Source organism: Benincasa hispida, chromosome 1 (genome assembly GCF_027475165.1).
Source record: "Benincasa hispida cultivar pf3 chromosome 1, pf3_genome.v1.1, whole genome shotgun sequence".
NCBI classification, from domain to species: Eukaryota; Viridiplantae; Streptophyta; class Magnoliopsida; order Cucurbitales; family Cucurbitaceae; genus Benincasa; species Benincasa hispida.
This window is the reverse complement of record NC_143478.1, coordinates 2615176-2642922: the sequence shown is the minus strand read 5'-3', so window position 1 is coordinate 2642922 and position 27747 is coordinate 2615176. Positions and strand designations below refer to the sequence as shown.

General features: G+C 36.2%; 2 protein-coding genes across 2 annotated transcripts; one reads left to right on the top strand and one right to left on the bottom strand.

The window, feature by feature from the left end:
• Window positions 1-15197: 15197 nt before the first annotated feature.
• LOC150038166 (eukaryotic translation initiation factor 4G-like) lies at window positions 15198-22284 on the top strand. Its single transcript, XM_090316951.1, has 10 exons — window positions 15198-15373; window positions 15469-15719; window positions 15885-16012; window positions 16269-16448; window positions 16585-16646; window positions 16778-16831; window positions 17153-17234; window positions 17281-20395; window positions 21080-21274; window positions 21710-22284. Exons 2-10 carry the CDS (start codon window positions 15562-15564, stop codon window positions 22038-22040), a joined length of 4305 nt encoding a protein of 1434 aa, XP_090173077.1. The 5' UTR covers window positions 15198-15373; window positions 15469-15561; the 3' UTR covers window positions 22041-22284.
• A 270-nt stretch (window positions 22285-22554) lies between these two features.
• Window positions 22555-27337, bottom strand: LOC150038165 (metacaspase-1-like). Its single transcript, XM_090316950.1, has 5 exons — window positions 26442-27337; window positions 23545-23875; window positions 23277-23397; window positions 22967-23179; window positions 22555-22824 (listed from the first exon to the last, which is right to left on the bottom strand). The coding sequence occupies exons 1-5, from the start codon at window positions 26812-26814 to the stop codon at window positions 22765-22767; spliced, it is 1098 nt and encodes a 365-aa protein (XP_090173076.1). The 5' UTR covers window positions 26815-27337; the 3' UTR covers window positions 22555-22764.
• Between the last annotated feature and the right edge of the window lie 410 nt (window positions 27338-27747).

The following is a 27747-nucleotide window of genomic DNA, read 5'->3' as shown; positions in this document are numbered from 1 at the left end:
TATTGTTGCATATAAACCTCATTAAAGATTGAGTATCTATCAAAGTTGGCTATGAGATTAATATACATTTTTGCTGTGATAATTGGCTCAAGAATCCATCCCTCAAGGATGCATACCCACGACTTTACTCTCTTATCCAAACAAAAAAAACTTCCATACATGATCAATGGGACATGAGACACGGGTGGATATTATATTTTATGAGGAATCTCAGGAATGATGAGTTTGATGATTTGATTGACTTTGTGGATTGCCTTAATGGTTTCCATATCTCTATATCAAAGGACACATGGATGTGGTAACTTGACACCAAAAGCACCTTCTCCACAAAATCCCTCTCCACAAACTTGGGATCAAATCTGACCACTAATGCCCACCCTTTCCATGGTGTGATTTGGGATGACTTTTACCCCCAAAAGGTCAATTTTTTCCTTTGGAAAATTAGCCATAACCATCAATACGTGTGACAAAATCCAAAGAAAATCTCCACATAAGGCATTCTCTCCACATTGTTGCATCATTGCAAATCAGATTATGAGTAACCTAGCCACCTTTTTTTTATCAACTATCGATATGTCGACAGATTTTGGATGGAGATATTATCCTCGCATACCGATCTCCCCGATAACATCATCAGTCTCCTCTCATATGTTCTCAATGGCCATCCATTCATTTAAAAGAAAAGAATCATGTGGATGCCCTTGATTCGTGCCTTTTATGGATTACATGGAATGAGAGGAACAGTCGCATATCCAACAACAAGGGAAGCTCCTTTGTTAAAAAAAAAAAATTTAAATCATTGTATATCATGCTATGATTTGGTGCAAATGCACATTTTTCTGCAAACTATACAACCTATCTTCATTATTAACCAATTGGAGGAATCTTTGGAACCTTTGTTTGGCTTGACTTCAACCCTTTTTGTAAATTTTATATATCAATGAAATTTGTTTCTTAACAAAAAGAAAAAGAAAAAGAAAAAGAAAAAGTGTGAAGTATTTTTATACCTTTTGGAGAATTAAAGGAGAGACTAGCCCTCTTGAAAGGCTAGTGGTTACCTTGTTATATTTATGTGATATTATAACATATTTCAATATATTTTTATATATTTTCATATTTTAGTGTTCTTAAGTTTATTCCATGTTCTTGAGTATTTTCTTGTTAGGTAGTATCCTAACACATATTCCATCAAATCAACAAAGATAAAGAAATCTAAATATAAAGGAATTCATTAATTTGTGATTTTAGGTTATTTATTTATTTATTTATTATTTTAAATTTGAAGGTGTGATTTTAGGTTTAGTTACTTTTGGCCATATACTTTGTAAGTTGATGGAGAATTTTGCCACCCATCCTCACTTTTTCACACCACTTTTACAACAAAGGTAGAGCTACAGTGACAAGGAAAAAAAAAGGAATGTTTGGTTACGGCGAGTTTCAAATTGTTGATGAGTTAATTTAAGACATAATTTCGAAACGATCAAAATCGCTTTTATCATTCTCAAAATCACTCATAAATACAAAATCTATTTAATATTAAGGTTTTATTTGATAATTATTTGATTTTTTATTTTTATTTTTAAAAAATTAAGTCTATATCATTCACATTTTTTTTTTTTTTGAATTTTTTAAGCACAATGGTTAAATTCTTAACTAGATTTTAAAAACAAAAACTACTTTTTGAAATTTTTTTTTTTTTTTTGAGTTCTCAAGTTCTCAAAATTTGACCCAAAAAAAATGGTTACCAAAAGGGTCTTAGCTTTGCACTTTTAAATGTCATATTTATATCACCAAAACGAATCTTGAATGATTAAGTCTTAATAGAATAATTTTAACCATTTCAAAATCACTCCCAAGCATGTTTTTATTGTCATATTATCTTTTAAAATATGTTTTCCTTGTGGTATTTCGATTTTATTTATCATGTTAATAAAAGGAGAAGGAAATTTTAATAAAAACAAAAACAAAAGTATAAGTTTCGTGTAGCAAAATATGTAGATATAGTTTTTATTAGTTTAATTTTATGATTACTTTTTGGTAATTTAAAAAACTTAACAAACGTGTTTACATTCAAATTTTTTTTTCATATTATAATTTTTATGATCAATTTTAATGAATGCGTAAAAAACTGCATATGCATATATTTTATTGTTTAGATTTTTAGATCTATTTTATTTTTGTCCCTTAAATTTTAAACATTTTATTTTATTCTGTTGACAATTCTTTTATTTTTATTTGAAGTTGCATATATATTTATTTATTTATTGAACTTGTCATTATGTGTATTTTATTAACTCAATTTAATTGTAAAAAAAATTGTAATGCAACAAATCATAGGAATATGTAGTTGCTATAGAGAGATACCCAAGTATGAATAGAGCACAGACACCGTAAAGACAAATATTTCTAATGGCAAAAAATTACCAACAATGACCACAAATTTGAATAATAATAATAATAATGTTTCATTACCAACTATTAAAATTGGAGATTGCTGATGAAGGTGTTCCATAGTTTTAGCATCACTGCATTAACAAAGACAACGAAAAACTTGTGGCTATCTCCAATTTATCGACATCCGAATAATCGATTACAATAAATAAAATTGTTGGAGGTTGAGCATTTGTCCTTACGATCATTTATTAGATTTCGCGATGATTCATTCCCGTAAATCTTGAATAAAAAGAAAAAAGTATTGCACCTTGAAACTAGGTTCTCCATTTATTCTTTTCATATTAAAACCATTCTTCTAATTAGGTGAAGAACGATCCTTTGAGTCTAATATAACAACAATAATCCGTGCATTATGAATATTTATTATTATTCTATTCGTTGTTCTCTTTCGTTCATCGAATCCTATAATAAATATTTCTAGATTTCACGTCTAATTTAATTGAATTTTGGGACTATAAGAATCTACTTTCTGATTCACATTTTACCCAATATTCGTTTTCTAGTCTAAAGCTCGAAGTGTTCAAAAAATCCGATGACCTGAAAAAACCGATCAACCCAACTGTAGTTTGGGTTTGGGTTATATTAGGTGAACCCATGAACCAACTCGAATTTATTATTAACTTTAAAATATATTCTTTTATTACCTTATAATACAATTATTTATACATATATTGGTTTTAATTTTATTTAATTCCAATATGTTTTGAATAATTATTCTTCAACAACTCTTAAAAGTAGTTTCTCTACATTTTAGAAAGAAAATTTTCACGATATAAATTGAAATCGAGTTGTCAATCTTAATTCAATATATGAAAACACAATTAAATTAGATTTTAACATATTTATGTTTTACTTCTTTTTATAACAAGATTTTAAATAAATGACCCGATTACCCGAACCAATCCAATTCAAATATTTCATGATTGGGTTGGGTTAGATTCAATTTTTAATAAGGGTTATTTGGGTTGAAAAAATTTATAACCCGAACAATTGGGTTGGGTCTAAAAAGTCTTTCAACCCAACACAATCCAACCAAAGCCATGAACACCCCTATCCGAAGCCAATAATTGAGAGAAATTTTCAGAATATTTTAATAAAGGGAAGGAAAAATGAAGAGAATAATGATGAGAAAGCTTGAAGTTCTTCAGAAATTTATAGAGGAAGAGAGGGAAGACGGAGTAACAACTAAGTAAATGCATAGTTTCTTTTAAAAAAGTAAATTGCAGAGTTAAATTATATGAGAAAGAAGCTTAAAAACCCTTTTTTTTTCTTTCTTCTTCTTCTTCTTTCTTTTTTTTTTGGGCAAAGGCATACAATTGTGGTTGTTACCACTATAAAAATGACGGAAAATGGAAAGAAGTAACGAGGATTGTGCGAGTGCATTTAAAGTAGAGAAGTAAATTTTAGAGGCCTTTTTAAATATAAAAAAAAATTAAAATTTTTATATTTTATAACCAAAAGTTTCAAAAGTATTTTTGAAAATAATTTTTTTTAGATTTTTTATTTATAAGAATTTTCTTATCTATATGTATATATTTTTGGTTTTAATGTAGAATATTTTAAATTTATAATAAGATATGGATAGTTATAATGTTAAGAGGCTGTTTGGGGCGTGAGATGATATAGGATATGAGGAGTTCTGATGAGTATGATTTCAAATACTGAGATGATATACGACACATGGAAGGAAAATGACGGTGAGATACGAAGCACGTTCCAAAAATGAGCTCGTAAACAATTAAAATCGGTGAGACGAGATAATGGGCCTCCAAATATTGAGATGATATAGGATGTGAGATATGTCATCTCATGTTGGACCCCAAACAACCCCTAAAAAAGATCAAAGAGTCGAGAAAAGATCAAATAAAGAGAGAGGAGAGAGAGGAGTCTTGAGTGGGGTTTTAATAATAGTGGGTGGATTTTAATTGATTTTTTTTAAAAAAAATAAAACATACACGTGGTATAGAGAGGAGAGAGAGAAATGAGGTTGTTTATGATTGTGAGTATGCAATTAGTGGATGTGGAAGGTTCAACATTAATTTAGGCATTATGAAAATATATAAGGATAGAATTGTCCAAAAAAATTTCTTCCCACATTCATACTTTTAGATATATATATCATAGATTAGTGTTACAATTGATAATCTCTTTCCCTTGGATTTGAATTAGTCTTTGGAGTTGAAATTATCTAATTTACAATGAATGATAACTAGTCTAATAAAATCACGTAATACTATATCATCAATTCCTGTAACTTTTGAACCATCACTCCTTATAGATCAATCGAGAAAAAGAAATTAACAGAAAGAAAGATTTCATATAAACATCGAATCTGATATGTGATTGATAGATTTAAAGTCTTTGAACAGAAATGAAATTTGAACCAAAATTTTAGAAAAATGCATTTTTAGTTGAAGGAATTATAGAATGAAAAAATCCTACATGAACATGACTAATTATTTCCAAATTTGTAAATTTATATGTTACTTAATTTTGAATCTCCACTAGATTATGATGATTATATTTGCATTTGTATCTGTTCACACGAGGTTTCCGGAGAAATGTGTTTCGTGAAGTTGAACTTGAGTTGATGTTGATGTTGGAGTTAATTTGATGCGATGTGGTTCGATCTCTAATACTTGATCCTCTGATTCTCTCTCAGTTGGGTGAATATACTTGACTTGGAGAAGGAAAACACCAAACGTTCTTGAAGTAGAAGTCTTGGAAGCTTGGAGTAGAAGTCTTGGAAGAGTATTTGTGTTTTAAAGGTCTTCTGTCTTATAGGAGTGCAGCTTTAGGAGTCTTGGAAGCTTGAAGTAGAAGTCTTGGAAGAGTATTTGTGTCTTCAAAGGTCTTCGGAGTGCAGCTTTAGGAGTCTTGGAAGCTTGAAGTAGAAGTCTTAGAAGAGTATTTGTATCTTCAAAGGTCTTCTGCTTTATAGGAGTGCGGAGTTCAAAGGTCTTCTGCTTTATAGGAGTGCGGAGTAGAAGTCTTGGAAGAGTATTTGTCTTCAAAGGTCTTCTGCCTTATAGGAGTGTAACTTCAGGAGTCTTGAGAGTCCTCTACTTGTTAGTGAATTCTTTCTGGGCCTTTTGGGTGTAGAAAATGCTGCCCTTACAAATGAAGAAAACTTCTCTATTTATAGAGTTCTCAGGTGGGCTTTGTGGGCTTGGTTGGTCCATGGGCCTGACCCTTGGGCCCAATTAGTTGGTTTTGGGCCTGATCTAGAATTTGGGTCCAATTCAACTTTTTTTTTTTTTTGTAGTTTAACATTAAGCCCAAATAGTAATATCAAATTAGAACAATTTAATCTCATCTTATTCATCTGCGTGATGTCATCGAAACTTGTCTTCAATTCAATTCGGGACATGTGTCAATTTCTAATTGGACCCAAAGTCAATGATTTAGAAATTCGTCGTTAATTTAGCAAACGACGTGGTGACTTATGATTGGTCCAAAATTTCTCATTCAACAAATGCCCCCTTTTCGAGATTTATGCATGTAAATGGGTGGGTGAATCTCGAAAAAAATGTAATTTGAGATCAAAGTATGATTTTTTGACTCTTTTAATTTGATGCATCATCATGATCAAAATATGAGAATTTAGCTCAAAATTTTGATTTGAAATCTTGTTCGTTTGACACACTTTCGCTAAGTAAACTTTAATTTGAACTAAAGTAGAATTTATGTTCCACTTTAATTGCAAATTTAATTTAATTCGAATTCGGAATAGAATTTGGGGTGAAATTGAATCTTGATCAATTTTGGTTTGAGATAAAAATTTGGGATATGCTCAATTTTACTTGGAAATGAGTATAGAAACTAAGATTGATTTAAATTTGAGATAAAATTTGGAATATAGCCAAATTTTGACTCGACGTTTTATTCATAACTCAATATCAAGGTTAATCATTCGAATATTGATAAAATTTGGGATATGGCCAAATTTTAATTTGGGACGGATTTGACATTTATCTCACCCGATTTGGCTGGCTTGAATTTAGAATAAAAATTTGGATTAGAAACTTTAGACTGAGATTTGGAATAACAGTTGATTTTAATTCCAATTTGAATGGAATATGAATTTGAACTTAAATGGAAGAGATTTTGGAGAGCCAACGTATTGGAAGACAACCTTACTAGCGAGATCAGGCCATTACCATCGATACCAAGCCATTATCAGCGAGATCAGGCCATTATCAGTGATACCAAACCATTATCAGCAAGATCAGGCCATTACCAGCAATACCAAACCATTACCAACGAGATCAGGCCATTACCAGCGATACCAAGCCATTATTAGTGATACCAGACCATTCTTAGCGATACCAAGCCATCACTAGCGATACCCTACCAACTTCATGGTGATACCCTACTAACTTCACCAGGAACTTAATTTGAGAATCGAATTCGATTCGTTTAACAGCTGAAGAAGGAATGATACTCTGTTGCCGGAGACAAGAAGAAGAAGAGGACGAAGAAGAGTATAGAAACGTAGAAGATCTACATCTTCAAGGTGCTAAAGCAAGTTCATCCAGATATCGGCATTTCCAGCAAGGCCATGGGTATCATGAACAACTTCATCAATGATCTCTTCGAGAATTGGCCAAACACATTGTCTCTGAAGGCACCAAGGTGGTGACTAAGTTCACAAGTTCCTCTCCTTTCATAATCTTCTGTTTGCAGTGCTTGCAATTAGCACGTGAAGTTTGTTGAAGAGAGCGAGATTTTGAGCGAGAAAGTGGGAAGAGTGAGATTTTAGGAGAGAGCAACACTACAGAGAACGAGATTGTGGGAGAGAGCGAGATCAGTGAGAGCATTTCGAGCGAGATTGTGGGAGAGAGCAAGATTTTAGGAGAGAGCGAGATCAGCGAGAGCATTTCGAGCGAGATTGTGGGAAAGAGCGACACTAGCGAGAGGATTTCGAGCGAGATTTTCCCTTTTTATTTTTAATATTATTATTATATTAATATATTTTTTTTAAGGCAGCCGTCTGCTTTGTGGCTAGCGATACTAGCCTTGGCGAGATTTCCTTCTCCATACTGTTGGCTTATGCCAGATTCTCTCAAGTCTTAAGCTCAAAACTCCTCGCCATTGAATCTGGGGATCCAAAAATCCACCGTGACCCCTAATTCAGGCAGCCTCCAATCGAGCATAATCTTTTTTTGTTGACTCTTAACTAATTTCAGCAAGAATTGGAGTTCCACAAAAAAATAAACAGTATTCAGTTCGAGTAACCCGTGATTTTATCAGATTTCAACTGATTAGTAGAAAAAAATCTCATCGAACTTAGCTATATAAATACTGGCAGGATGCATGCTCTTCTTCATCTTGTAGTGTGATCTCCTTCGTTCTTACGTCCTTTCCATCCTTTGTCAATCAGACTTGGATTGCAATAGGAAGTTGTAAGTGAGAAGAAGGGAGAAAGAAGAAAGGATGGGGAATTAGGGCTTCCCTATTTTTTTTTATTTTTTTTGCCTTTTTATTATTATTATTTTTTTTACTAACTTGCCCCTACTATTTTTTTTGTACGAGTTACGATGCAACCAAAGGTGCACAACAAAACAAGTTTTTTTTTTTAATCTCATTGACCCATCTTTGGTGCGCTCGTATATCCTAATCGTCATGGGAGGGGCCCCGCAAAGGCTTACAACTCTTCTATTCGATCACCCTAGGTGGATCCCGAAAAGGTTTACTTTGTAGCACTGTTCGTACATCCTGATCGTCATGGGAGAGGCCCCACAAAACTTACAACTCTCTCATTCGATCACCCTAGGGGGATCCCGAAAAGGTCTACTTTGTAACACCATTCGTACATCCTGATCGTCATAGGGGGGGGGGGGCACGCAAAGGCTTACAACTCTCCCATTCGATCACCCTAGGGAGGATCTCAGAAAGGTCTATCTTGTAGCGCTGCTCGTGTATCCTGATCGTCATGGAAGGGGCCCCGCAAAGGCTTACAACTCTCCCATTCGATCACCCTAGGTGGATCCCGAAAAGGTCTACTTTGTAGCACCGTTCGTACATCCTGATCGTCTTGGGAGGGGCCTCGCAAAGGCTTACAACTCTCCCATTCGATCACCTAGGGAGGATCTCGGAAAGGTCTACCTTGTAGCGTCGCTCGTGTATCCTGATCGTCATGGGAGGGGCCCCCGCAAAGGCTTACAACTCTCCCATTCGATCACCCTAGGAAGGATCTCGGAAAGGTCTACCTTGTAGCGCTGCTCGTGTATCCTGATCGTCATGGGAAGGGGCTCCGCAAAGGCATACAACTCTCCCATTCGATCACCCTAGGGAGGATCCTCGAACAGGTTTGCCTTATTATGTTACTCCTTGATCAAAATTTGAAGATAAGAGGAAATATGCCATTGAGTATTTGAAGATGAGGCGGATATGCCATCAATCAAACCTTGAAGATGAGAAGAATGTGCCATCAAGATTTTGAACAGAGTCAGGTTGGCTAGAGTCAATCTCACGTACAAGGCGGAGCCAGACAGACCGGAGTTGTCCTCGCATATGAGGTGGAGCCGGATGGACTAGAGTCGTCCTCGCATATGAGGTAGAGCTAGACAACCAAACTTGATCTCGCATATGAGGTGAAACCACACCCACATTTTTGGAGAGGAATCTAAGCTACAAAAATTTTGGAGAAGAGGTGAAGTTGTACCAATATTTTGGAGAGCGCATATGAGGTGGAACCACACCCACATTTTTGGAGAGGAAGCGAAGCTACACAAATTTTGGAGAAGAGGAGAAGTTGTACCAATATTTTGGAGAGGAAACGAAACCGCACCACGACTTTGAATATGGAGCGAAGTCGCGTCATCAGTTTGGAGATGAAACGAAGCCACACCATGACTTGGAGATGAAGCGAAGCCGCGTCATTAGTTTGGAGATGAAACGAAGCCACGCCACGACTTTGAAGATGAAGTGAAGCCGCATCATTAGTTTGGAGATGAACAAAAGCCACGCCCGACTTGGAGATGAAAAGAAGTCGTGCCATTAGTTTGGGAGAAACGAAGCCACGCCACGACTTTGAAGATGAAGTGAAGCCGCATCATTAGTTTGGAGATGAAGCGAAGCTGCATCATGATTTTGTAGGCCAAGTCATTGAAGATGGAGCCGAGCCATGCACACCGACCTTGAACTTGAAGATGAAGCGGAGTCATGTATACCGACCTTTAACTTGAAGATGGAAGTGGGGCCATGCATGCCAATCTTGAACTTAAAGATGGAGAGGCATCAACGAAGCCTTTGAACTTAAAGATGGAGAAGCATCGATGAAGCCTTTGAACTTAAATATAGAGAAGCATCGACGAGACCTTCGCACTTGAGTTTGACAAAGCATTGAAAAATTCTTCGCATTTGAGTTTGATGAAGCATGAAGCTTTGGCAGTAGGCTTGACTTTGTGACTTTGAGCATAAAGATGAAGCATCGATGGAGCCTCTAAACTTGAAGATGAAGGAGCATATAAGTTTACTTTTAAAGAGGAAGCGAAGCGCATTCCACGTGTGTGCCTTTTATTTACTGTGTTGGCTTCTTACGAGGGATGAACATCTTCAACCCATTGTGTTGCCCCCAATAGGGATGAACATCTTCAATCTGAAGTGTCATTCTTTGAGGGGATGATCAACATCAATCTTGTAGTATTATACTTAGGTGGTTGTGGTACCTCTTCTGATGGACTAAACTTAAATTTCTTTAAGTTTCCTTCGTACCTTTAAAGAAAGGGATCGAATCATTACGTAGTTCAAGTTTTTTTTTTTTTTTTTTTTAACTGGACTGAACTTGAAGTTTCTTTCGCACATACCCTTCTTATAGGGATCAAGTCATAATGTAGTTCAAAGAGATTTTTTTTTTCCTTTTTATGTACGATTGAACTTAAATTTCTTTAAGTTGCCTACCCTGTATAATGGAAAGGATCAAGTCGTAACGTAGTTCATACAATTTTTTTTTTGGGTCGTTCACATTTTAAGCTCATGCTGGCTAGGAGCATCATGTTGTTTAGGTTCTTGCGATGAGGAGCTTTTTCATTTAAACTTCAGAAGCTCTTATTTCATCATGGTTTTGATTATCCTCTTCATTTGTAGGATTCGTCAATATGATGAGTTTTGGCTTCACTATCAAGGAACCTTCTGTACTTATGTCCACAGAAAATTTCCTCTTCATGCGTGAAGGGACACGACTGTGAATCTTTTCGTCGTTGTTTTCTTCATGGAATGACGTTGGCTTCAAGATTTTCATCCTTCCTTTACGTTGATCGCTTGTTGTCTTGAGACGATCAAAAGCAGATGTTGAAGGTCGATCTTTCTTTGATGTGGATTTACTTAGCCTTTTAAAGGCTGAAGTTCGAGCATAAGTAGTAGTTGGACATTGGTCTTCTTCTCTCACTGTGGCCATACTCAATCTTTGAAAGAATGAAGATCGAGCACTTGAAGGCTTAATACGATCAAAGATAGAAGTTCTTTGCTTCATTTCTTATGAGTTGTTGACTTCTTCAGTAGTCACATAATTGTTGTCGACTTCCACTATGCCGACAGTGTGACATGCAATAAATTCTGATACTTTCTCTAGATGATTATTGAGAAAGCTTTTTGGGAGAAATTCTACCAAAGTTGCCGGCTGCCGGAATTGAGGGAAGTCTTTGTCTTCTTTCTTAGAAGGCTTAGGCTTCCGTGTCATCTTTTTGCCTTTCTTTTTATGAGTCTTGTTTCTTCTTCTATAGCTTCAATAGGAACGCAACTCTTTTTGGGTGGAGTTTGGTCGTCTTCTCTTTCGATGAGTCACTATTATCCACCCTTCGTTGTCATCTTAAAAAAACTCATATTTCTTTTCGAAATTTGTTGTTTGAATCTCTTGTTGGAACCGAACAACTATAGGCTCGAATTCTCCAAACTGGATCGGACTTTGTCTTTGAGCATGGGACACAGACAGTATTGGAACATGTGAAGTCACCGCTACTGTAGCATGATTTGTCTGAGATACTTCATCCAAATCTAGCTTAATCTTTTTTTCACGAGCCAACTTCATAATTCGTTCCTTCAACACGAAGCACCTTTCAACTGGGTGACTAATGACCCGATGATACTTGCAGTAGTTAGGATCATCTATTTTTCCTTCTTGTTCCAGTCGCTTGCATTCCGGTAGCTAAATAAGTTGCTTTTCTAGTAGTTGCTCCAATATATCTGCCACATCAGAGTCAGGGAATGGATAAACCTTCTATTGTCGTTCTTTAAGAGTTGGACAATGCTTCTCGCCCTCATTGTGCCTTCTTTCAAATTTTGTTTGTTTTCCTTTGGAGGAAAATTTCAGCGGGGTCACATGAATGACCATAGATTCTTTTGTGACACTATCCACGATCTTTTCAGTGCCCTTGGCATCATTTTTGTATTTTCTCCCTTCAGAGACTAGGAAATCTTTAGTTCCCCTATTGGAAATGCTCAGCTCCATATCATGAGTGCGTGTTGCCAGCTCCTCAAACGTACGAGGTTTTATCCCTTGTAGGATTTAGAGAAGCTCTCAGTGCATGTCTTGAGTGCACATCTCCACTGCAGATAATTCAGTAAGTGTATCTTTGCAATCTAGACTTAAAGCTCTCCATCGATTGATGTAATCGATGACTGTCTCTCCCTTCCATTGTTTGGTGTTTGTCAGCTCCATCATGTTAACAATACGCCTTCTACTGTAGAAGCAGTTCAGGAACTCCCTTTCTAGTTGTTCCCAACTGTCAATCACTTTTGGCTCCAAATCAGTATACCAATCGAAAACATTTTCTTTCAAGGTACGGACGAACTGCTTGACTAGCTGGTCTCCTCTGGTTCCTCATTTTCACAGGTTTCAATGAAGTGTGCAACATGTTGTTTTGGATTGCCCTTTCCATCAAACTGCTAGAATTTTGGAGGTTGATACCCAGCTGGTATTCTGAGGTTGTCGATTCTCTTGGTGTATGGCTTGGAGTACAAAAGGAGCTTTGCAACGGTCCTTCGTACTGAGCTCTTATAGAGTTTGTGATCATATCCTGGAGCTATTAAACTGACAGGGAGGCAACAAAGGTGGATTGTGATGGCTGACTTTCCTGCAAGATAGTCTTTCCTTTGTCATTGGCTTTTGTAGCTAGGGATTGACTTGATTTAGCAGTATCTCAGGCCTGTATCTGATCTCTTAAAGCAGCGATTTCATGATCTCGCTCCTCTACAGCCTTCATTAGGAGATTTATCTTTACCTCTATCTCTGCCATGGTCGACTCAGTCGTTACGTCAGTCATCATGACAGCACTACATCAAAATGTGATTCTTTCTCTGATAGATCAGTAACAGAAGCATAGTTTTCAAACAAGGGATTTTCTCTGATGACGATCCTGCCTTTAGGAAATTCCATCAGCTGGCCCCAAATTTCCTCCGTGATAACAGAGCTTATGTAAGTGTTGCTTGTGACGGTAGCTTTGGATGCAACTTTCTTTGGTGCCATTTTTAGATTTGTTAACTTGGATGACGAGAGAGAGATGAAAGGTAGAGAGGTCCCACTAAGCGTGCCAATTTATTCACACGAGTTTTTCGGAGAAACGTATTTCGTGGAGTTGAACTTGAGTTGGTGTTGATGTTGGAGTTGATTTGATGCGATGTGGTTCGATCTCTAATACTTGATCCTCTGATTCTCTCTCAGTTGGGTGAATATACTTGACTTGGAGAAGGAAAGCACCGAACGTTCTTGAAGTAGAAGTCTTGGAAGCTTGGAGTAGAAGTCTTGGAAAAGTATTTGTGTCTTCAAAGGTCTTCTGCCTTATAGGAGTGCAGCTTCAGGAGTCTTGGAAGCTTGAAGTAGAAGTCTTGGAAGAGTATTTGTGTCTTCAAAGGTCTTCTGCCTTATAGGAGTGCAACTTCAAGAGTCTTGGAAGCTTGAAGTAGAAGTTTTGGAAGAGTATTTGTATCTTCAAAGGTCTTCTGCCTTATAGAAGTGCAGCTTCAGGAGTCTTGAAAACTTAAAGTAAAAGTCTTGGAAAAGTATTTGTGTCTTCAAAGGTTTTATGTCTTATAGGAGTGCAGCTTCAGGAGTCTTGGAAGCTTGAAGTAGAAGTCTTGGAAGAGTATTTGTGTCTTCAAAGGTCTTCTGCCTTATAGAAGCGCAGCTTCAGGAGTCTTGGAAGCTTGAAGTAGAAGTTATTTGTGTCTTCAAAGGTCTTCTGCCTTATAGGAGTGTAGCTTCAGAGTATTAGGAGTCCTCTGCTTGTTAGTGAATTCTCTCTGGGTCTTCTGAGTGTAGAAAATGCTGCCCTTACAAATGAAGAGAACTTCTCTATTTTTAGAGTTCTCAGGTGGGCTTCGTAGGCTTGGTTGGTCCATGGGCCTGACCCTTGGGCTCAATTAGTTGGTTTTGGTCCTAATCTGGAATTTGGGTCAAATTCAATTTTTTTTTTTTTTTTTTTTTAATTTTTTAGTTTGGACTTTAATCCCAAATAGTAATATCAAATTGGACCAATTTAATCTCATCTAATTCATCCGCGTGACGTCATCGAAACTTGTCTTCAATTCAATTCGGGACATGTGTCAACTTCTAATTGGACCCAAAGTCAATGATTTAGAAATTCATCGTTAATTTAGCAAATGACGTGGTGACTTGTGATTGGTCCAAAATTTCTCATTCAAACAGTATCTATTCTACTATTCATTTTTATATTCTACCTTCATGTGCTTAATTATCTAGACAATGAAAAATACTGATAGACGTTTATCTTGACAGTCTATCGCTGTCTATCATTGATGTTTGACATTTTACTATATTTGTAAATAAATCGACTTATTTTTCTATATTTAAGAAAATATAAATGTAAAAAAAAAAAAAAAAAAAAAAAAAAGAGTTTCAATGACAAACTATAATATCGAAAAGAAATTGTTTTAAATTAATACACGAATTTTTGATATTATTAATAATTATTATTCGGATCCCATCGCTTTTATTTAAAGTGTAACGCACTAAAAAAAATGATTATAACAATTTAATAAAATGTAACCGTGGAGAATGATACGTATTAAATAATCATAGTAATTACAACATGATCATACACAATGATCATGGTTGTATATTCATTAGAGTAAAGTCCATGATAATGCCTTTTAATAATGTTATGCTTTATAAAGTAATTATTAAATAATACTCTCAATGTTATTTACCATGTAATCAATGTAAATAACCACCTAATCGAATATAATTTAATTGACATACGAGTATATTAAAAATCATGTAGCTTGTGGTTCGAATCTTCTTATCACTAGTTGTACTTAAAAAAATGTAAATAATAACATTGTGCTAATATAAATATAGTTCAATTGACATAAAGTATCATCATCGATCAAGATGTTAGAGATTTGAAACTATTCTCACATTTTTTAAATATATATATGTTGAACTAAATAATAATAATAATATTTAAGCTCTATCAATTTCAAATCATACATATATTTTATGATTATTGAATCATAAAATCAATCTTTTTTATAATAATATTTAGAATTGCAAGCGACATACAAATGCGTTAATAACCAACTACATACGGTTAAAATTGTTAACATATTAATATTTTTAAAATTTTAAATTACAAAGCTTATCTAACTTAGATACAACTCTACAAGTTTAGGAGTTTCTTTTTTTCTTTTTAATTTGTCCATTTTTAAGTACAAATTTAAGGTTAAAAATTGTATTGGGAAATTGAAAATCCGTTTTGAATCACCTGGAAAAGGCTGACCTCACATTGACCTTGTTTCGTTGCCGCCTTTCTCACACTACCATTCATTCTCTCTCTAGAATCCTCCATAGCTTCTCTGTCACCTTGATTTTCTCCGTTTTTCTCTGGAAATCCTTGCTCTTCACATTCACTATCACTCCCAATTCTGCAAGATTCTTCGCTGTCTCATTTCCGTTAATGTATTTCTGATTCCTTGAATGTTTTGAATTTTCTTCGATACATTGTGGTTATTCGCGATTTTGTGTAGCGATTGATGATGTTTTTGGCTGTGTAGGAATGATTGCAGGAGGAAGAAGAACGGGAGGTGATTTCTGTACAGAATTCTTGAAAATATACACATACATTCGGAAGTAAGGGATTGGTATATATGTCTTTCGATCAATCAAGGCATAATAAGAATGAGAATCCTCAGTTTAAGAAATCTGGGCGATCGTCGAGCTTCAATCAACAGAATATCTCATACAGACTTCATTCTAAGCCGGGCGATTCCGGCAGGTTTGCGCCGCCGATCGTCTCCAACCATAGGTAATGGCATTTTGTGTGTTCTTTCTTCCCTCTCTTTTGGATTGTCGTTAGGAAGTATCTTTTATATGAATTATATGGTTTTCTAAGGATTGTTTGATTTCTTACATTGTTTTTAGGTCTAATTCTTTTTGTTTCTTCTTCTTTCCCTTTCGGTCTTTGGTTTAGTGTTAAGCAGTCTAACGATGTTCAACAAGCACGGAAAACTAAGGCTGGTGAATCCTCTGTAAGTTCTACCGTTTCTTCTGCCCCTCGCGGAGGACAAAACGGTTCTCATGTGCAGCCGCAACAGAATGGTATGAATTCATTAAGAAAAAACAAAAAGAAAAAATTTCGATAAGCTATTCAATTGCTTTCTTAGTAGTTTATTATCAGGTCAGAGATCAGCATCTGATTATATTACAAATTGAATGTTATCTTTAGATCAGTGTTTCTTTCTCCTTACGATGCTATTATTGTTAAGGCCTTTTCTTTTAGATGTTTTCTATTTTTGTACATTTCTCTGTGATGATTTTGCAATATACGAGCTTACGTGCACTACTCTGCTTGCAGGATCAGCATCCAATCCAATAAAATTGTCAGGATCCCAAGGCGGGACTGTTAAAAAAAATGCAACTTCTCAAACGGCCTCAAAGACCTCTGATGCATTTTCAGAATCCAAGAGCGGAATTGTTCAAAATAATGCATCTTCTAAGCCTACATCAAAAACTTCCGACACCACCCTCTTTAAAGGTAAGCTGATTAGGTTCACATTTACAACAGAGAAGTGTTTTGGCATGTGGTGGTGCGTGATGAGATCTATTTTGGTTAGTTTAATGGTACATTTTTTTTGGTTGGGATGCTAATCATAGTTATTTTTCATGTCTAGACTTGGGAGAACAGCATATAACATTTCCACTTCAATTTGGATCCTTAAGTCCTGGTTTCCAGGTGTTCTATCCAATCTATGATTATTTAGTAACGTTGATGATATATATAACCATAGCCTTCAATGTGATTCCTGGTAGTCAATAAATTATATGGTTATATCTGTTGTGAGGATTGACACTTTGGTATTTCAGATTCCTAGGACCAGCTCAGCTCCTTCGAATCTGCAAGACGAGATATTGAACCAGGTTAGAGTGCGTCTTTTCAGTAGCTGCTACTGTCTTGATATATGGCTCTGGCACTCATCAAATATATATTTTGGGGAGTTTGATTCTGGCTTTCATAAATCTTGAGCATGGCAACTGTCTAAATCTGTTGGCATGTATGTACCATGGTCATCTCTACTTCATTTGGATTGTTGTTCGGTATACTTGGCCTAAGTTTGAGATTAACATTTCTGCTCATGCTCAGTTATTGACATGATTTATTCATATTGCTAATTATGGTTACTATGTCTTTTTCTTGGCAACTGGAATGGTTTATTCTTATCAGCTGTTCTTACCTGCCAGGCACAACGCCCTGTGTTTCAATCTGTACCTTCAGGGTCAGTGCTGCCAGTACCCAGACAACCATTAGCAAAAAATGATTCCAGTGTCTATGATCAACCAAATATTGCCAGTACCCAGACAACCATTAGCAAAAAATGATTCCAGTGTCTATGATCAACCAAATATTGGAACGTCAAATCCAGAGCAAGAGACCAAAAGGGAGATGCAAGCCTCGGCAGGAGCACCCTTAAACCAGAATCAGAAGCCTTCCCATGTATCATTTGTTAGTCACAGAACTTCTATTTCCCTCCCTGATAGTAAGAGTATGAGCCTTGTGCATCATATTGCTGATTCACCTAATGTGAAAGAAGTCCAAGTTCATGATGAGAACTCTATTTCCTCGGCAGCAAAGCATGTTGAAATGCAATCTCTTCCAGGGTCTTCGACGCAGGTCATCTACTCTTGTCCTAAAGAAAGCCTGTCTAAGTCCAACTCAATTAAGGCCGATAACAAAGTATCAGGCAAGAAAGGACCGATTCAACTGCTGCATCAGGTTGAGGTTTCAGATTCCATTTGTAATTCTAAGCTGGATTCCTCTTTGCAATTTGAGCAATCAAAGCACGAGCTCGTTGGAACAAAAAAAGTAGGAGCGAGAAGATTGCCTGATTCTCAAGATGACATAGAACAAAGTAAACCTCCATTTTGCATGAAGCCAACTGCAATTAATAATGGCAATTCAAAGTCAAAAACACTGGAAGAATGGGATGAACCTATAATTTCGCATGCAGAACTTGGCAGTACAAACGACAGTAATGTTCTTTCTAGCTCCAAAACTCATGGATGTAAGACTTCAGCTATTCTTGTATCTTCTTGTCAAAGTGACAGCAACACTAAAAATCATACTGTAGTGTGCCGAGCTGATCTGCAATCTGCTCTTGTTGAAACGTCTGAGCCATCAGAGATGAAGCAGAAAGGAGATAGAATAGAGCACACTGGTGGTCAATGTGACCCTAATTTTAGACCCTTTATTAAGGACAAACCTGTTATGGACATAAATAAGATGAGGAATAGGTCGAAGAAGAAGAGGAAGGAAATTATTCGGAAGGCAGATGCTGCTGGGACTACTTCCGACCTTTATATGGCATATAAAGAAACTGAAGAGAAGAAAGAGACTGTCTTGTCTGCTGAAAGCTCCAATGAGAGCATAAATATGAAACACGAATCTGCTGGTTCCGTTAAGGAAGAGGCTGTCTTGACCAGGAAGGATGTTCAGGGTAAACTTGAGCCAGATGATTGGGAAGATGCAGTTGATAATTCTACTGTTACATTGAAATACGAGGGTGGTTTTGAGGATAAGGCCAACAGAAAAATAGCACTGCGCCTCAAGGATGAGAGTAGAGATCTGGCTAAAAAATACTCCAGAGATTTCCTCCTGAAATTTGCCGAGCAGTTCATGGACCTTCCAGCTGGGTTTGAAGTTACTCCCAACATAAAGGGTTTAATGAGTATTAATCATGGCTCTCGTTCTGTTAATAGTAATTCACCTGCTAACCTTGGAAAAATGGATAAGCCAAGTGGAGGGTCTCGATTAGACCATCGTGCTATTACTGCTGATGACAGACTACTTGCTTCAGGGCGGCATTCACATTTGGATAGCACTCGACCTACTCAAGGTGCTAACAATAGTGCTGTAAAGTCCCAATGGGCACACGTTGGTTCTCAGGGAAAGATTCAAAGAAATGGCTCCAATACTGATAGGTGGCAAAGAGATGCTATTTTTCAGGTTAAAGGTATAATTTCTCCTCCAACTCCATCACAGGTGATGCACAGAGCCGAGAAGAAGTATGAAGTGGGTAAAGCGGCTGACCAGGAAGAGACCAAACAAAGGCAGTTGAAGGCTATACTTAACAAGCTAACTCCACAAAATTTTGAAAAACTCTTTGAACAAGTGAAAGCAGTTAATATTGATAGTTCGAAGACACTAAGTGGTGTCATCTCTCAGATCTTTGACAAAGCTCTGATGGAGCCTACCTTCTGTGAAATGTACGCCAATTTTTGTCTCCATCTAGCTGGTGAGTTACCTGATTTTAGCGATGATCATCAGAAGATTACTTTTAAGAGGTTGCTTTTAAACAAGTGCCAAGAGGAATTTGAGAAAGAGCAGGAAGAAAATGATGAAGTTAATAAGGTCGGTGAGATGAAACAGTCTGCAGAGGAACGAGAAGTGAATAGAACAAAGGCGCGTAGAAGAATGCTTGGCAACATCCGATTAATTGGGGAGCTTTACAAGAAGAAGATGATAACAGAGAAAATCATGCATGTATGCATCAAAAAATTGTTGGGTCAATATCAAAATCCGGATGAGGAAGATATTGAAGCATTGTGCAAATTAATGAGCACCATAGGAGAGATGATAGATCACCCCAAAGCCAAGGACCATATGAATGCATATTTTGAGATGATGACTGAATTATCTAATAACATGAAACTGTCATCTAGGGTTAGATTCATGTTGAAGGATGCAATTGATTTGAGAAAGAATAAATGGCAACAGAGGAGAAAAGTTGAAGGACCTAAAAAAATTGATGAAGTCCACAGGGATGCTGTGCAAGAACGCCAAGCACAAACTAGTAGATTAACCCGTGGTCCTAGGATCAGTCCACCATTGAGGCGGGGAACATCAATGGATTTTGGTTCAAAAGCGCCTGCATTATTGCCTTCTCCCAATGCCCAGATTGGTGGTTTTCACGGTTTTTCGACCCAGAATTGTGGTTCAAGCAGTCAAGACCCTTGTTTTAAAGGTAAACTACAGCCTTCTGAGGCCAAGGCATTCCCAACTCCATTGCCCCAAAGATCTATCAGTGATGATTCTGTCACTTTAGGTCCCCAAGGTGGTCTAGCTAGAGGAATGTTCATTAGAGGGTCACGATCCGTTTCGTCTAATTCATTATCAGATTTGCCCTTGCCGACTGGTAATAACTCCCAAAAAATGGTAGCTATTTTAAGTCCTCATGGCTTAGTATCAGAGCATGCAACTTCCAACTCCAGAGGGGACATCCCTTCAAGGAAATTTTCACAGGGAATTTTAGGTTCAGAATCCCTCGATCAGGCAATGAGTACACAGGAACCTGCTATTAGCGGTCTTCGGAGGTGTCAGCCGACCAAATATGAACAACCAGCATTGACTCCGAATGGTCATTGTGAAGTTATGTCCGAGGATCATCTGCGAGATAAGTCCATCGCTGCAATTAGGGAATATTACAGGTATTATCTCATTCTTTGTTGCTTCTTTTACCATCCCATATTGTTTCAAGTTCTTAAACCAATTTGCATGGATAAAACAACTGTTGTGAGCTACTGTGCAAATTAGAAACACGTGAATCGGAATATATCGTTTATGATTTTGTGCTACTGTGGAGTTTGTTGACCAGAGAAAGAATGGAATCTCTTATAGTGATGTGAGTCCCTTGTAAATTCTATGTTTTCTTTGGATTTCGATCTCCAGGTGTTTTTAATTATTCACAAAATCTTATTTTACTTGACTGGAAACCCCTTCTTATAATTGGGCTCCCTCGTTGACTCCTTTTTTGTATGCCCCTACACTTTTTCATCTTTTCTCAAAAAAAAAAGTCCAGTTTTAGCATTAATATATATCGTTCATGATCTTTTTTGAGATATTGAAGGCTTGAAATTTTGGATGAAGTAACTAGTATAGTGCTGTTTAGAAATTTCTGAATTAGGATGGAGTATTCCAATAACAGTGAAACTTTTACCTATTTGAATGATATTCCAAGAAGATGAATTTCGTCAGAACTCGCAAAAAAATTATGTTTCTAATAATGTGGAGGTGGTTTCACCAGTTCATTGGTAAAGAAATTGCAAATATATGTATTATTACTTGATTTTTTATGGTTCCGAGTAAAAAAGTAAAATCAATTTTGGTTTCAGCGCTAGAGATGAGAAGGAAGTTACCCTGTGCATCAAGGACTTGAATTCGCCTGAATTCCATTCCTCCATGATTTCTCTTTGGGTCACAGACTCCTTTGAGAGACAAAACACAGAAAGGGATCTTCTAGCTAAACTTCTTGTTAGCCTCATCAAATCAAAGGATGCTACATTGACTCAACTCCAACTTCTCAAAGGGTAAGCATCCTAATCTTTCTAAGAAATCTTTTTTTTTTTCTTTTTTTTTCGGGGGTTAAAAATTACTTTTAATTCCTAAATTTTTAAAGAAGTAGTGATTTAATCCTTTAACTTTAGTTTGTAATGATTTAGTCTCTGTATTTTCAATTTTATACCAATCTAGTCGCTGAATTTAGTCCCTATACTTTAAAATTTGCAATGATTTAGTCTCATAGAGACTAGTATTGAGATTTAAATAAGATTTCTTGCATAAATAAATTGATAAATTATTTAGAGACTATTACATCATAAAATAATGAAGTGTTTTTGATAACCGAGAGTCATGCTTTGCTCTCCCAAGCGCACCAGTGCTTTCTAAGAAATCCTTCTTTTTCCTTTTTCTTCTCAACCTTTCTCCAACATGATTATTTTCTTTGCTCTTCCCCATTTTACCAGAATCCAATCAGTTCTTGCCACTCTGGACGATGCTGTGAATGATGCCCCAAAAGCTCCACAATTTATGGGCCGATTACTGGCTAACTTGATGTGGGAAAATTTGATTTCGTTGAAAGAAATTGGGAAGTTTATATATGAAGGTGGAGAGGAGCCTGGAAGTCTTGTACAAGCTGGGATTGCAGCTGATGTTCTTGGCAACGTGCTGGAGGTAGTTCAATTGGATAAAGGTCAGATTTTTTTGAACGAAGTTCTTAAAAGTTCTGATCTCCAACTGGAAATATTTCGCCCTTCATACCCAATCAAATCAACAAAGTTAGAGAAATTTATTTAGTTACATGGATTTATGAAATCAGAATAGAAAGGAATTCATTAATTTGTGATTTTAGGTTAGTTTTTTTTCCCTTTCCAAAAGGTATGATTTTAGGTTTGGTTACTTTGGCCATATACTTTGTAAGTTGATAGAGAATCTTGCCACTCATCCCTCAAATATTTTACATCATTTTTACGACAAAGGTAGAGCTACCAAGACTAAGAAAAATAAATGTCTGGTTATAGTGAAAGTTTTATTTGATTTATGAGGTAGTTTACTTTTGAAATGGTTAAAATCACTCATATAAGTGCAAAATCAATTGAATATTTTGCTTTATGCTATTAAATGTCATACCACCAAAATTAATCTCGAATGATTAAACCTAAACAAAGTGACTTTAACCATTTCAAACTTACTCCCAAACATGCTTTAATGTCATATTAGTGTCACTAGTGATAGGTTTGAATCTCTTTACCTTTCATTAGCATTAGTCTTTACGGTTGAAATTATCTAATTAATAATGAACAGTAACAAGGAAGATTCGAACACGTAGTAGTACTATATCATCAATCCATGTACACTACAATTTGCCTTTTCAATTTGCCTTAATTTTCCCATCATCGTGAGCATAAAATTTGAACAAGCTATATCAATCAAATGTAGAAATAGGCCAATATAGGTATAACTCTACTCCACATGTAACCTTGAATCATCACCTCTTCTAGATCAATCAAGAAAAAGGAAATCACAGAGAGAAAGGTTTTGTATAAACATCGAATGGCTGACACGCGGTTAATTGCGGCTCCTGCAAACATCCAAAAATTCTTGAGCTTTTAACAAAAATGAAATTTGAACCAAAACTCTTAGCATCAATATACTAGCATGGTGTTCAGTGAATTGTATGCATTTATAGTCTCAATCAAACATGGAACTCTTGAGTGAAGTACCTGTCTGAGCCCACCGACAGCGCTCCCTCCAGACAAAAGCATGGAGACCAAAGACGTCACAGTGCCACCAATAATGTCACCACTACCACCAGCATTTTTTATGGCATTTCGCATCGAGTTCAGTATGCTTCCATATGTAGTTCCATGTCCCCGCTCGATTGCTTGGATGAAGCAGAAAGTCATGGCACCTGTTGATGTTATCTTTGATAGAGCCTGTTCCCGTTTAAGTAATTAGCTCATCGGTGTCATTGCATTTCAGATCTAAAGCAATGTGAATAGGATAAAAAGAATTGTGGATTATGGAACTTACAGAAGTATCAGCAGAGGTTTGGTCATCATCACAGCCACTGAAAGAAATAGCTTCTCCGCCACTCGTTCCCTTCCATACTCCAGATCGTGGACGATGGTCCTCCCACATGTATTGTCCACTCCTATGATTAAGGCGAAAATCGAAAAGTTTAATCCAAGAGCCATTCAACAATTGAAAGTGAAGATATATAAACTTCAGTGTGAACAACATCGATGTCTCATATTATATATCGGCCAAAAAACATAAACATATTTTATAAGATACCAACCGGCCCATTCTGCATAGAAATGGCAAATCTAGTACGGTGCCACTATGGCAAGCATCTATAAATGCATGAAGCTTTACACCTTGAGGAAGAGGTCTAACAATTGCCGAATTAATTTCATCATCAACAATCATTCCCTGAGTTTCAAAGTCCAGAGGGCAGAGAGTTTCATCATATCCATCTACTTCATCACCATTATAGTTCCTTTGGCGAGAACCGTGTCCGGAATAATGGAAAACCAAGGAGTCACCTGGTTGACAACCTTGTACTAGCCAATACAATGCCATTCTAATGTTGCTTTTGTAGGGAATTCGGTATGGATCAGTTTCTTCTTCTGCATTTCAATTTCCAGAATGACCATAAGTAAAAATATACAGAAATAAATCAGCAATAAATTTACAAGTGATTGATAATTGATGAGGGCCTCAGGCGAAAACTTATAGAGCTTCATTATCCAGAACACGAGAGCTTAGAAAGTTTGCAAGAAAACAAGCAATACGCAGACATGGATTCAGAATTCATTTAAAGAGAACCCATCAATAAAAATCGGAACAGCCTAAATGAAACAAACTCAAAGACACAATTGTTCGACCTATAGAACAGATTCTGTTCAAGTAAGGTTGTAGCCTAAATATGATGTGAAATTGGGATTCAAGTTTCTCTTCCCAAAAAAATAGAAGCCTGGATGATTGAAGCTTTAGGAGAATCTCCAAGGCAAGGCTAACATCAAGGGTCTCCTATTTGAAGATAAGTTATACAGTTTCTTGGTGGGTAATTACAGCCTCTTCTCATTGTAAGTAATTGGAATGCCTTTATTCCTTAATTTTTAGGCAGGGATTTCCTTTACCTCAACCCTTAGGTTGTTCTTTTGTGGCCCTTGCTCTGGATTTTTCTATATACTTAACGTTTCCTATCCCCCCCTGAAAAAACAATATATAAAAAAATGATCTGATTTAGTTCATGCCAATACAAGACTCGAAATAAATAAGCAATGTTATCATCCTTGATATTTTCCCAAGATACTCTGGTCACTAGTGGATCTCCTATGAACTCCAAACGGGTTCTTCAACCCAATGTGATAACAACTACACGCTACATTGGCCAAGCCAAGAGGGAGGAGGAGTTTGTCCTCCCTCTTAAAAAGAATTTGACATCGATTTAGTGAACACATAGGCATACAAAAAATATACTTTTTTAAAAAAAAAGTCAAACTAAAAGAAGGGACTCCAGTCCAGAGAAATAAGACCAAGCAAATATTTACAAAAGAACCTTTGAGAAATAGAGAATCTAACAAGGAACCAGACATTGACATAAAATCTCTCCAACCCTCTAAAGATTATGTTGTTTCTCACCCTCCAAAGCTCCCACAAAATAGGACACACCCCAACCTCAGCCTACCCCTAGAATCAGATAGTCGTCGAGAGTGATGGCCTCTAAGAGTACAATTTTACCATTTTCTTGTTACATATCAATAGTTCTGAAATTGGACTCACAATATTCCCTCCTAAAAAGCATAAGATTACCATTTCATTTCCTAACAACTAATCTTCTGTCCATGTAACATGTTTGCATAATGGCCCATGAAAGGCTGAGAGTTTAGAAATTATATCCAATACTCAACAACATACACGTCCGTACAACCTATAAAACCGATCCTGCTCAAGTAAGGCCAAATATCCTAACAGGTCCTAAAACACAAATGAAATCTATGATGCTTCCAAACAAAATAACAAACAAAAGTGGCCACTCAAACATTTCCTATAAGAATGAAACCATAGAAGTACCAACAAGCAGAAGTGAGTTGTTATGTTTTCCATAACAATTAGAGGGTGTTTGGCTCACCAACATGAGTTGAGTTGAATTGGTATAATACACCAACTCATTGTTTGGCCCACCAACTTTAAATGTTGGTGGAGTTGAGTTGGTATATTTTACCAACTCACCCCAAGTCTCCTGTTTTCCAAGGTTTTCAATGGCTCCATCCATCGGTATTGCCACACTCCAGGAACTAACTTCGGGCTCCGACAACCACATCCGATGATACTCCAGCAACCAACTCTAGGCTCCGACAACCACCTCCGATGACAACTACCTTTGCCCCACCAACTTCAGGATTTGAAAACTACCCGATGACAAACTTCGACAACCAACTCCAATACCATTTTCATGCGACCAACTTCAGGCTCCGACAACCATCTTCGATTACAAACTTCAACGAAAATCATCTTCGATAATCAACTTCAACAACCACTTTCGACTGCTATAAGACTGATGACTATTAAAGTATGTTGTAGGGTTGTTGATTATAAAAAATATTATTTTGTCTGCATTAAGTGCAATGTTTATACGTAAAAATTTGTTAAAAAATATTTTTATTTAATTGGATTCACATATTAAATGAGTGTTGAAAATATTTAGACGAAATGTGGTGACATTCTAGTGGCTGCTAAGATGATGAGGAAGATTTAATTAAAAAAAATTCATGACATAGTAAAAATATAGAGTAACAAAAGATGATAATGAAATTCATGGAGAAAAATTAGGAATCAAAAGTTTTGATTTCTCATTTTATTTAACCATATTTTTGTAAGAAATATAATGGGTTAATTGTTGTTCATTATTCAAAAAAGAAAGAAAATTTTTAAAAATTAAAAGAAAAAATTGCAATCTATATTTTATTCAAACAAAGATCGATAGAATTATCGAATAAAAATTTTCAAAACAAAAACTGTATCAGATATCTCAAACTACTTAGACATACAGACATATATACTCTACATATGAACTCCACAATCATATATCCTAGGATTCCAAAAAGTCTCTCAAAGAGTTAAGATCAACAAGCAAATAGCAATAATCAATAAATCTTATGATGAACTGAGAGAGTTGGGGAAAAGTACCTGTAAGCATAAGGATAGAATCTTCTGGAAAATGGAATTTATTGATCAAAAGATAACGCATACACTTAGCATCGTTAAGGCAGCCCTTGAGCTCATGTCTCGAGTATCTATATGAGATCCCACAGATCACAGCCCTTTTACGGCCATGCGGGTGGGCTGGAGGTCCTGGTGGCGCATGGTTGTAGGGCGATGGAACCGGAGCCGGCGGAGTCGTGTGAGAAGGCGACGGCGGAGGGACAGCTCGTGGGTCCATGACCTGTGTCACAGTCCTGCATATAGCGCACCGAATCGACGGAGCTCCTGGCGGGAGCTGGAGAGGAGTCCGGCAGCCGGAGCAGTTCACCAGCATCGGCGGCGGATGCGAATAGTACATCGTCGAATTTCAAAGCCGATTATCAAATGAATACAAAATTAAGGGAATTGAAATATACCAATAATTTAGGAATCGGATCTTCACACAAGATCGATTGAAGAAAGAAGAAACCTCAGATAATTGGATATGTATGACGAAAATTCGTCGAATTATGAACCCAATTCGTCAAACTGCCTTTAATGCAGCTACGATAACGATTTCAATTTGAAAAAATCCTATGGTTTCAGGATGGAAAAAGAAACTGGGTGTGAAAATTGGAGAGAGCCTTCAAGATTCAAAGAGAAAACTCAAAATTCATAGAAATAAGTAATGGGTCATCATTCTTTTCTCAGGATTTTGCATTTTGAATGGGAAACCCGAATCAATGCCAATGAAGATTGGGTAGATGCTAAGCCCTTTCTTTTATTTTTTATTTTTTAATTTGAGGATTGGGAATATGGGATCGAATTTATGGGGAAAAGATTTTTGAAAATTTTTAAATTGAAAATTTGTGCTTTGGTTGATTGGATTGTTTGACTACATTTCAAAGGAACCTTCACAAGTTAAATTAAATAATAATAATAAATTAGAAGGACAAATATAATTAGACTAACTTGGATAATGTTTATTTAGAATTATGAATCGTAAACGTGACATATTCATTTTTTATACTGCTTACGGTGGTAATAATAACGTAATTGTAAAATACAAACCAATTGATGTTTGTTACAAATTGGACAGTGTACCCCACATGTCAATATAAATACAGAACACATAGTAAACAACAACAATTATAATTCAATATACTCATTTTTCAAATTACTCTTCATTTATATCTCATATGGATTTTAATTTTCAATTTTATTTCAACCATCTACAATTTGAAAACAGTTGTATGTTGCATCAAATTAAGAATTTAATATTTTATTAAACCTAAAATTCCCTTACTTTTTA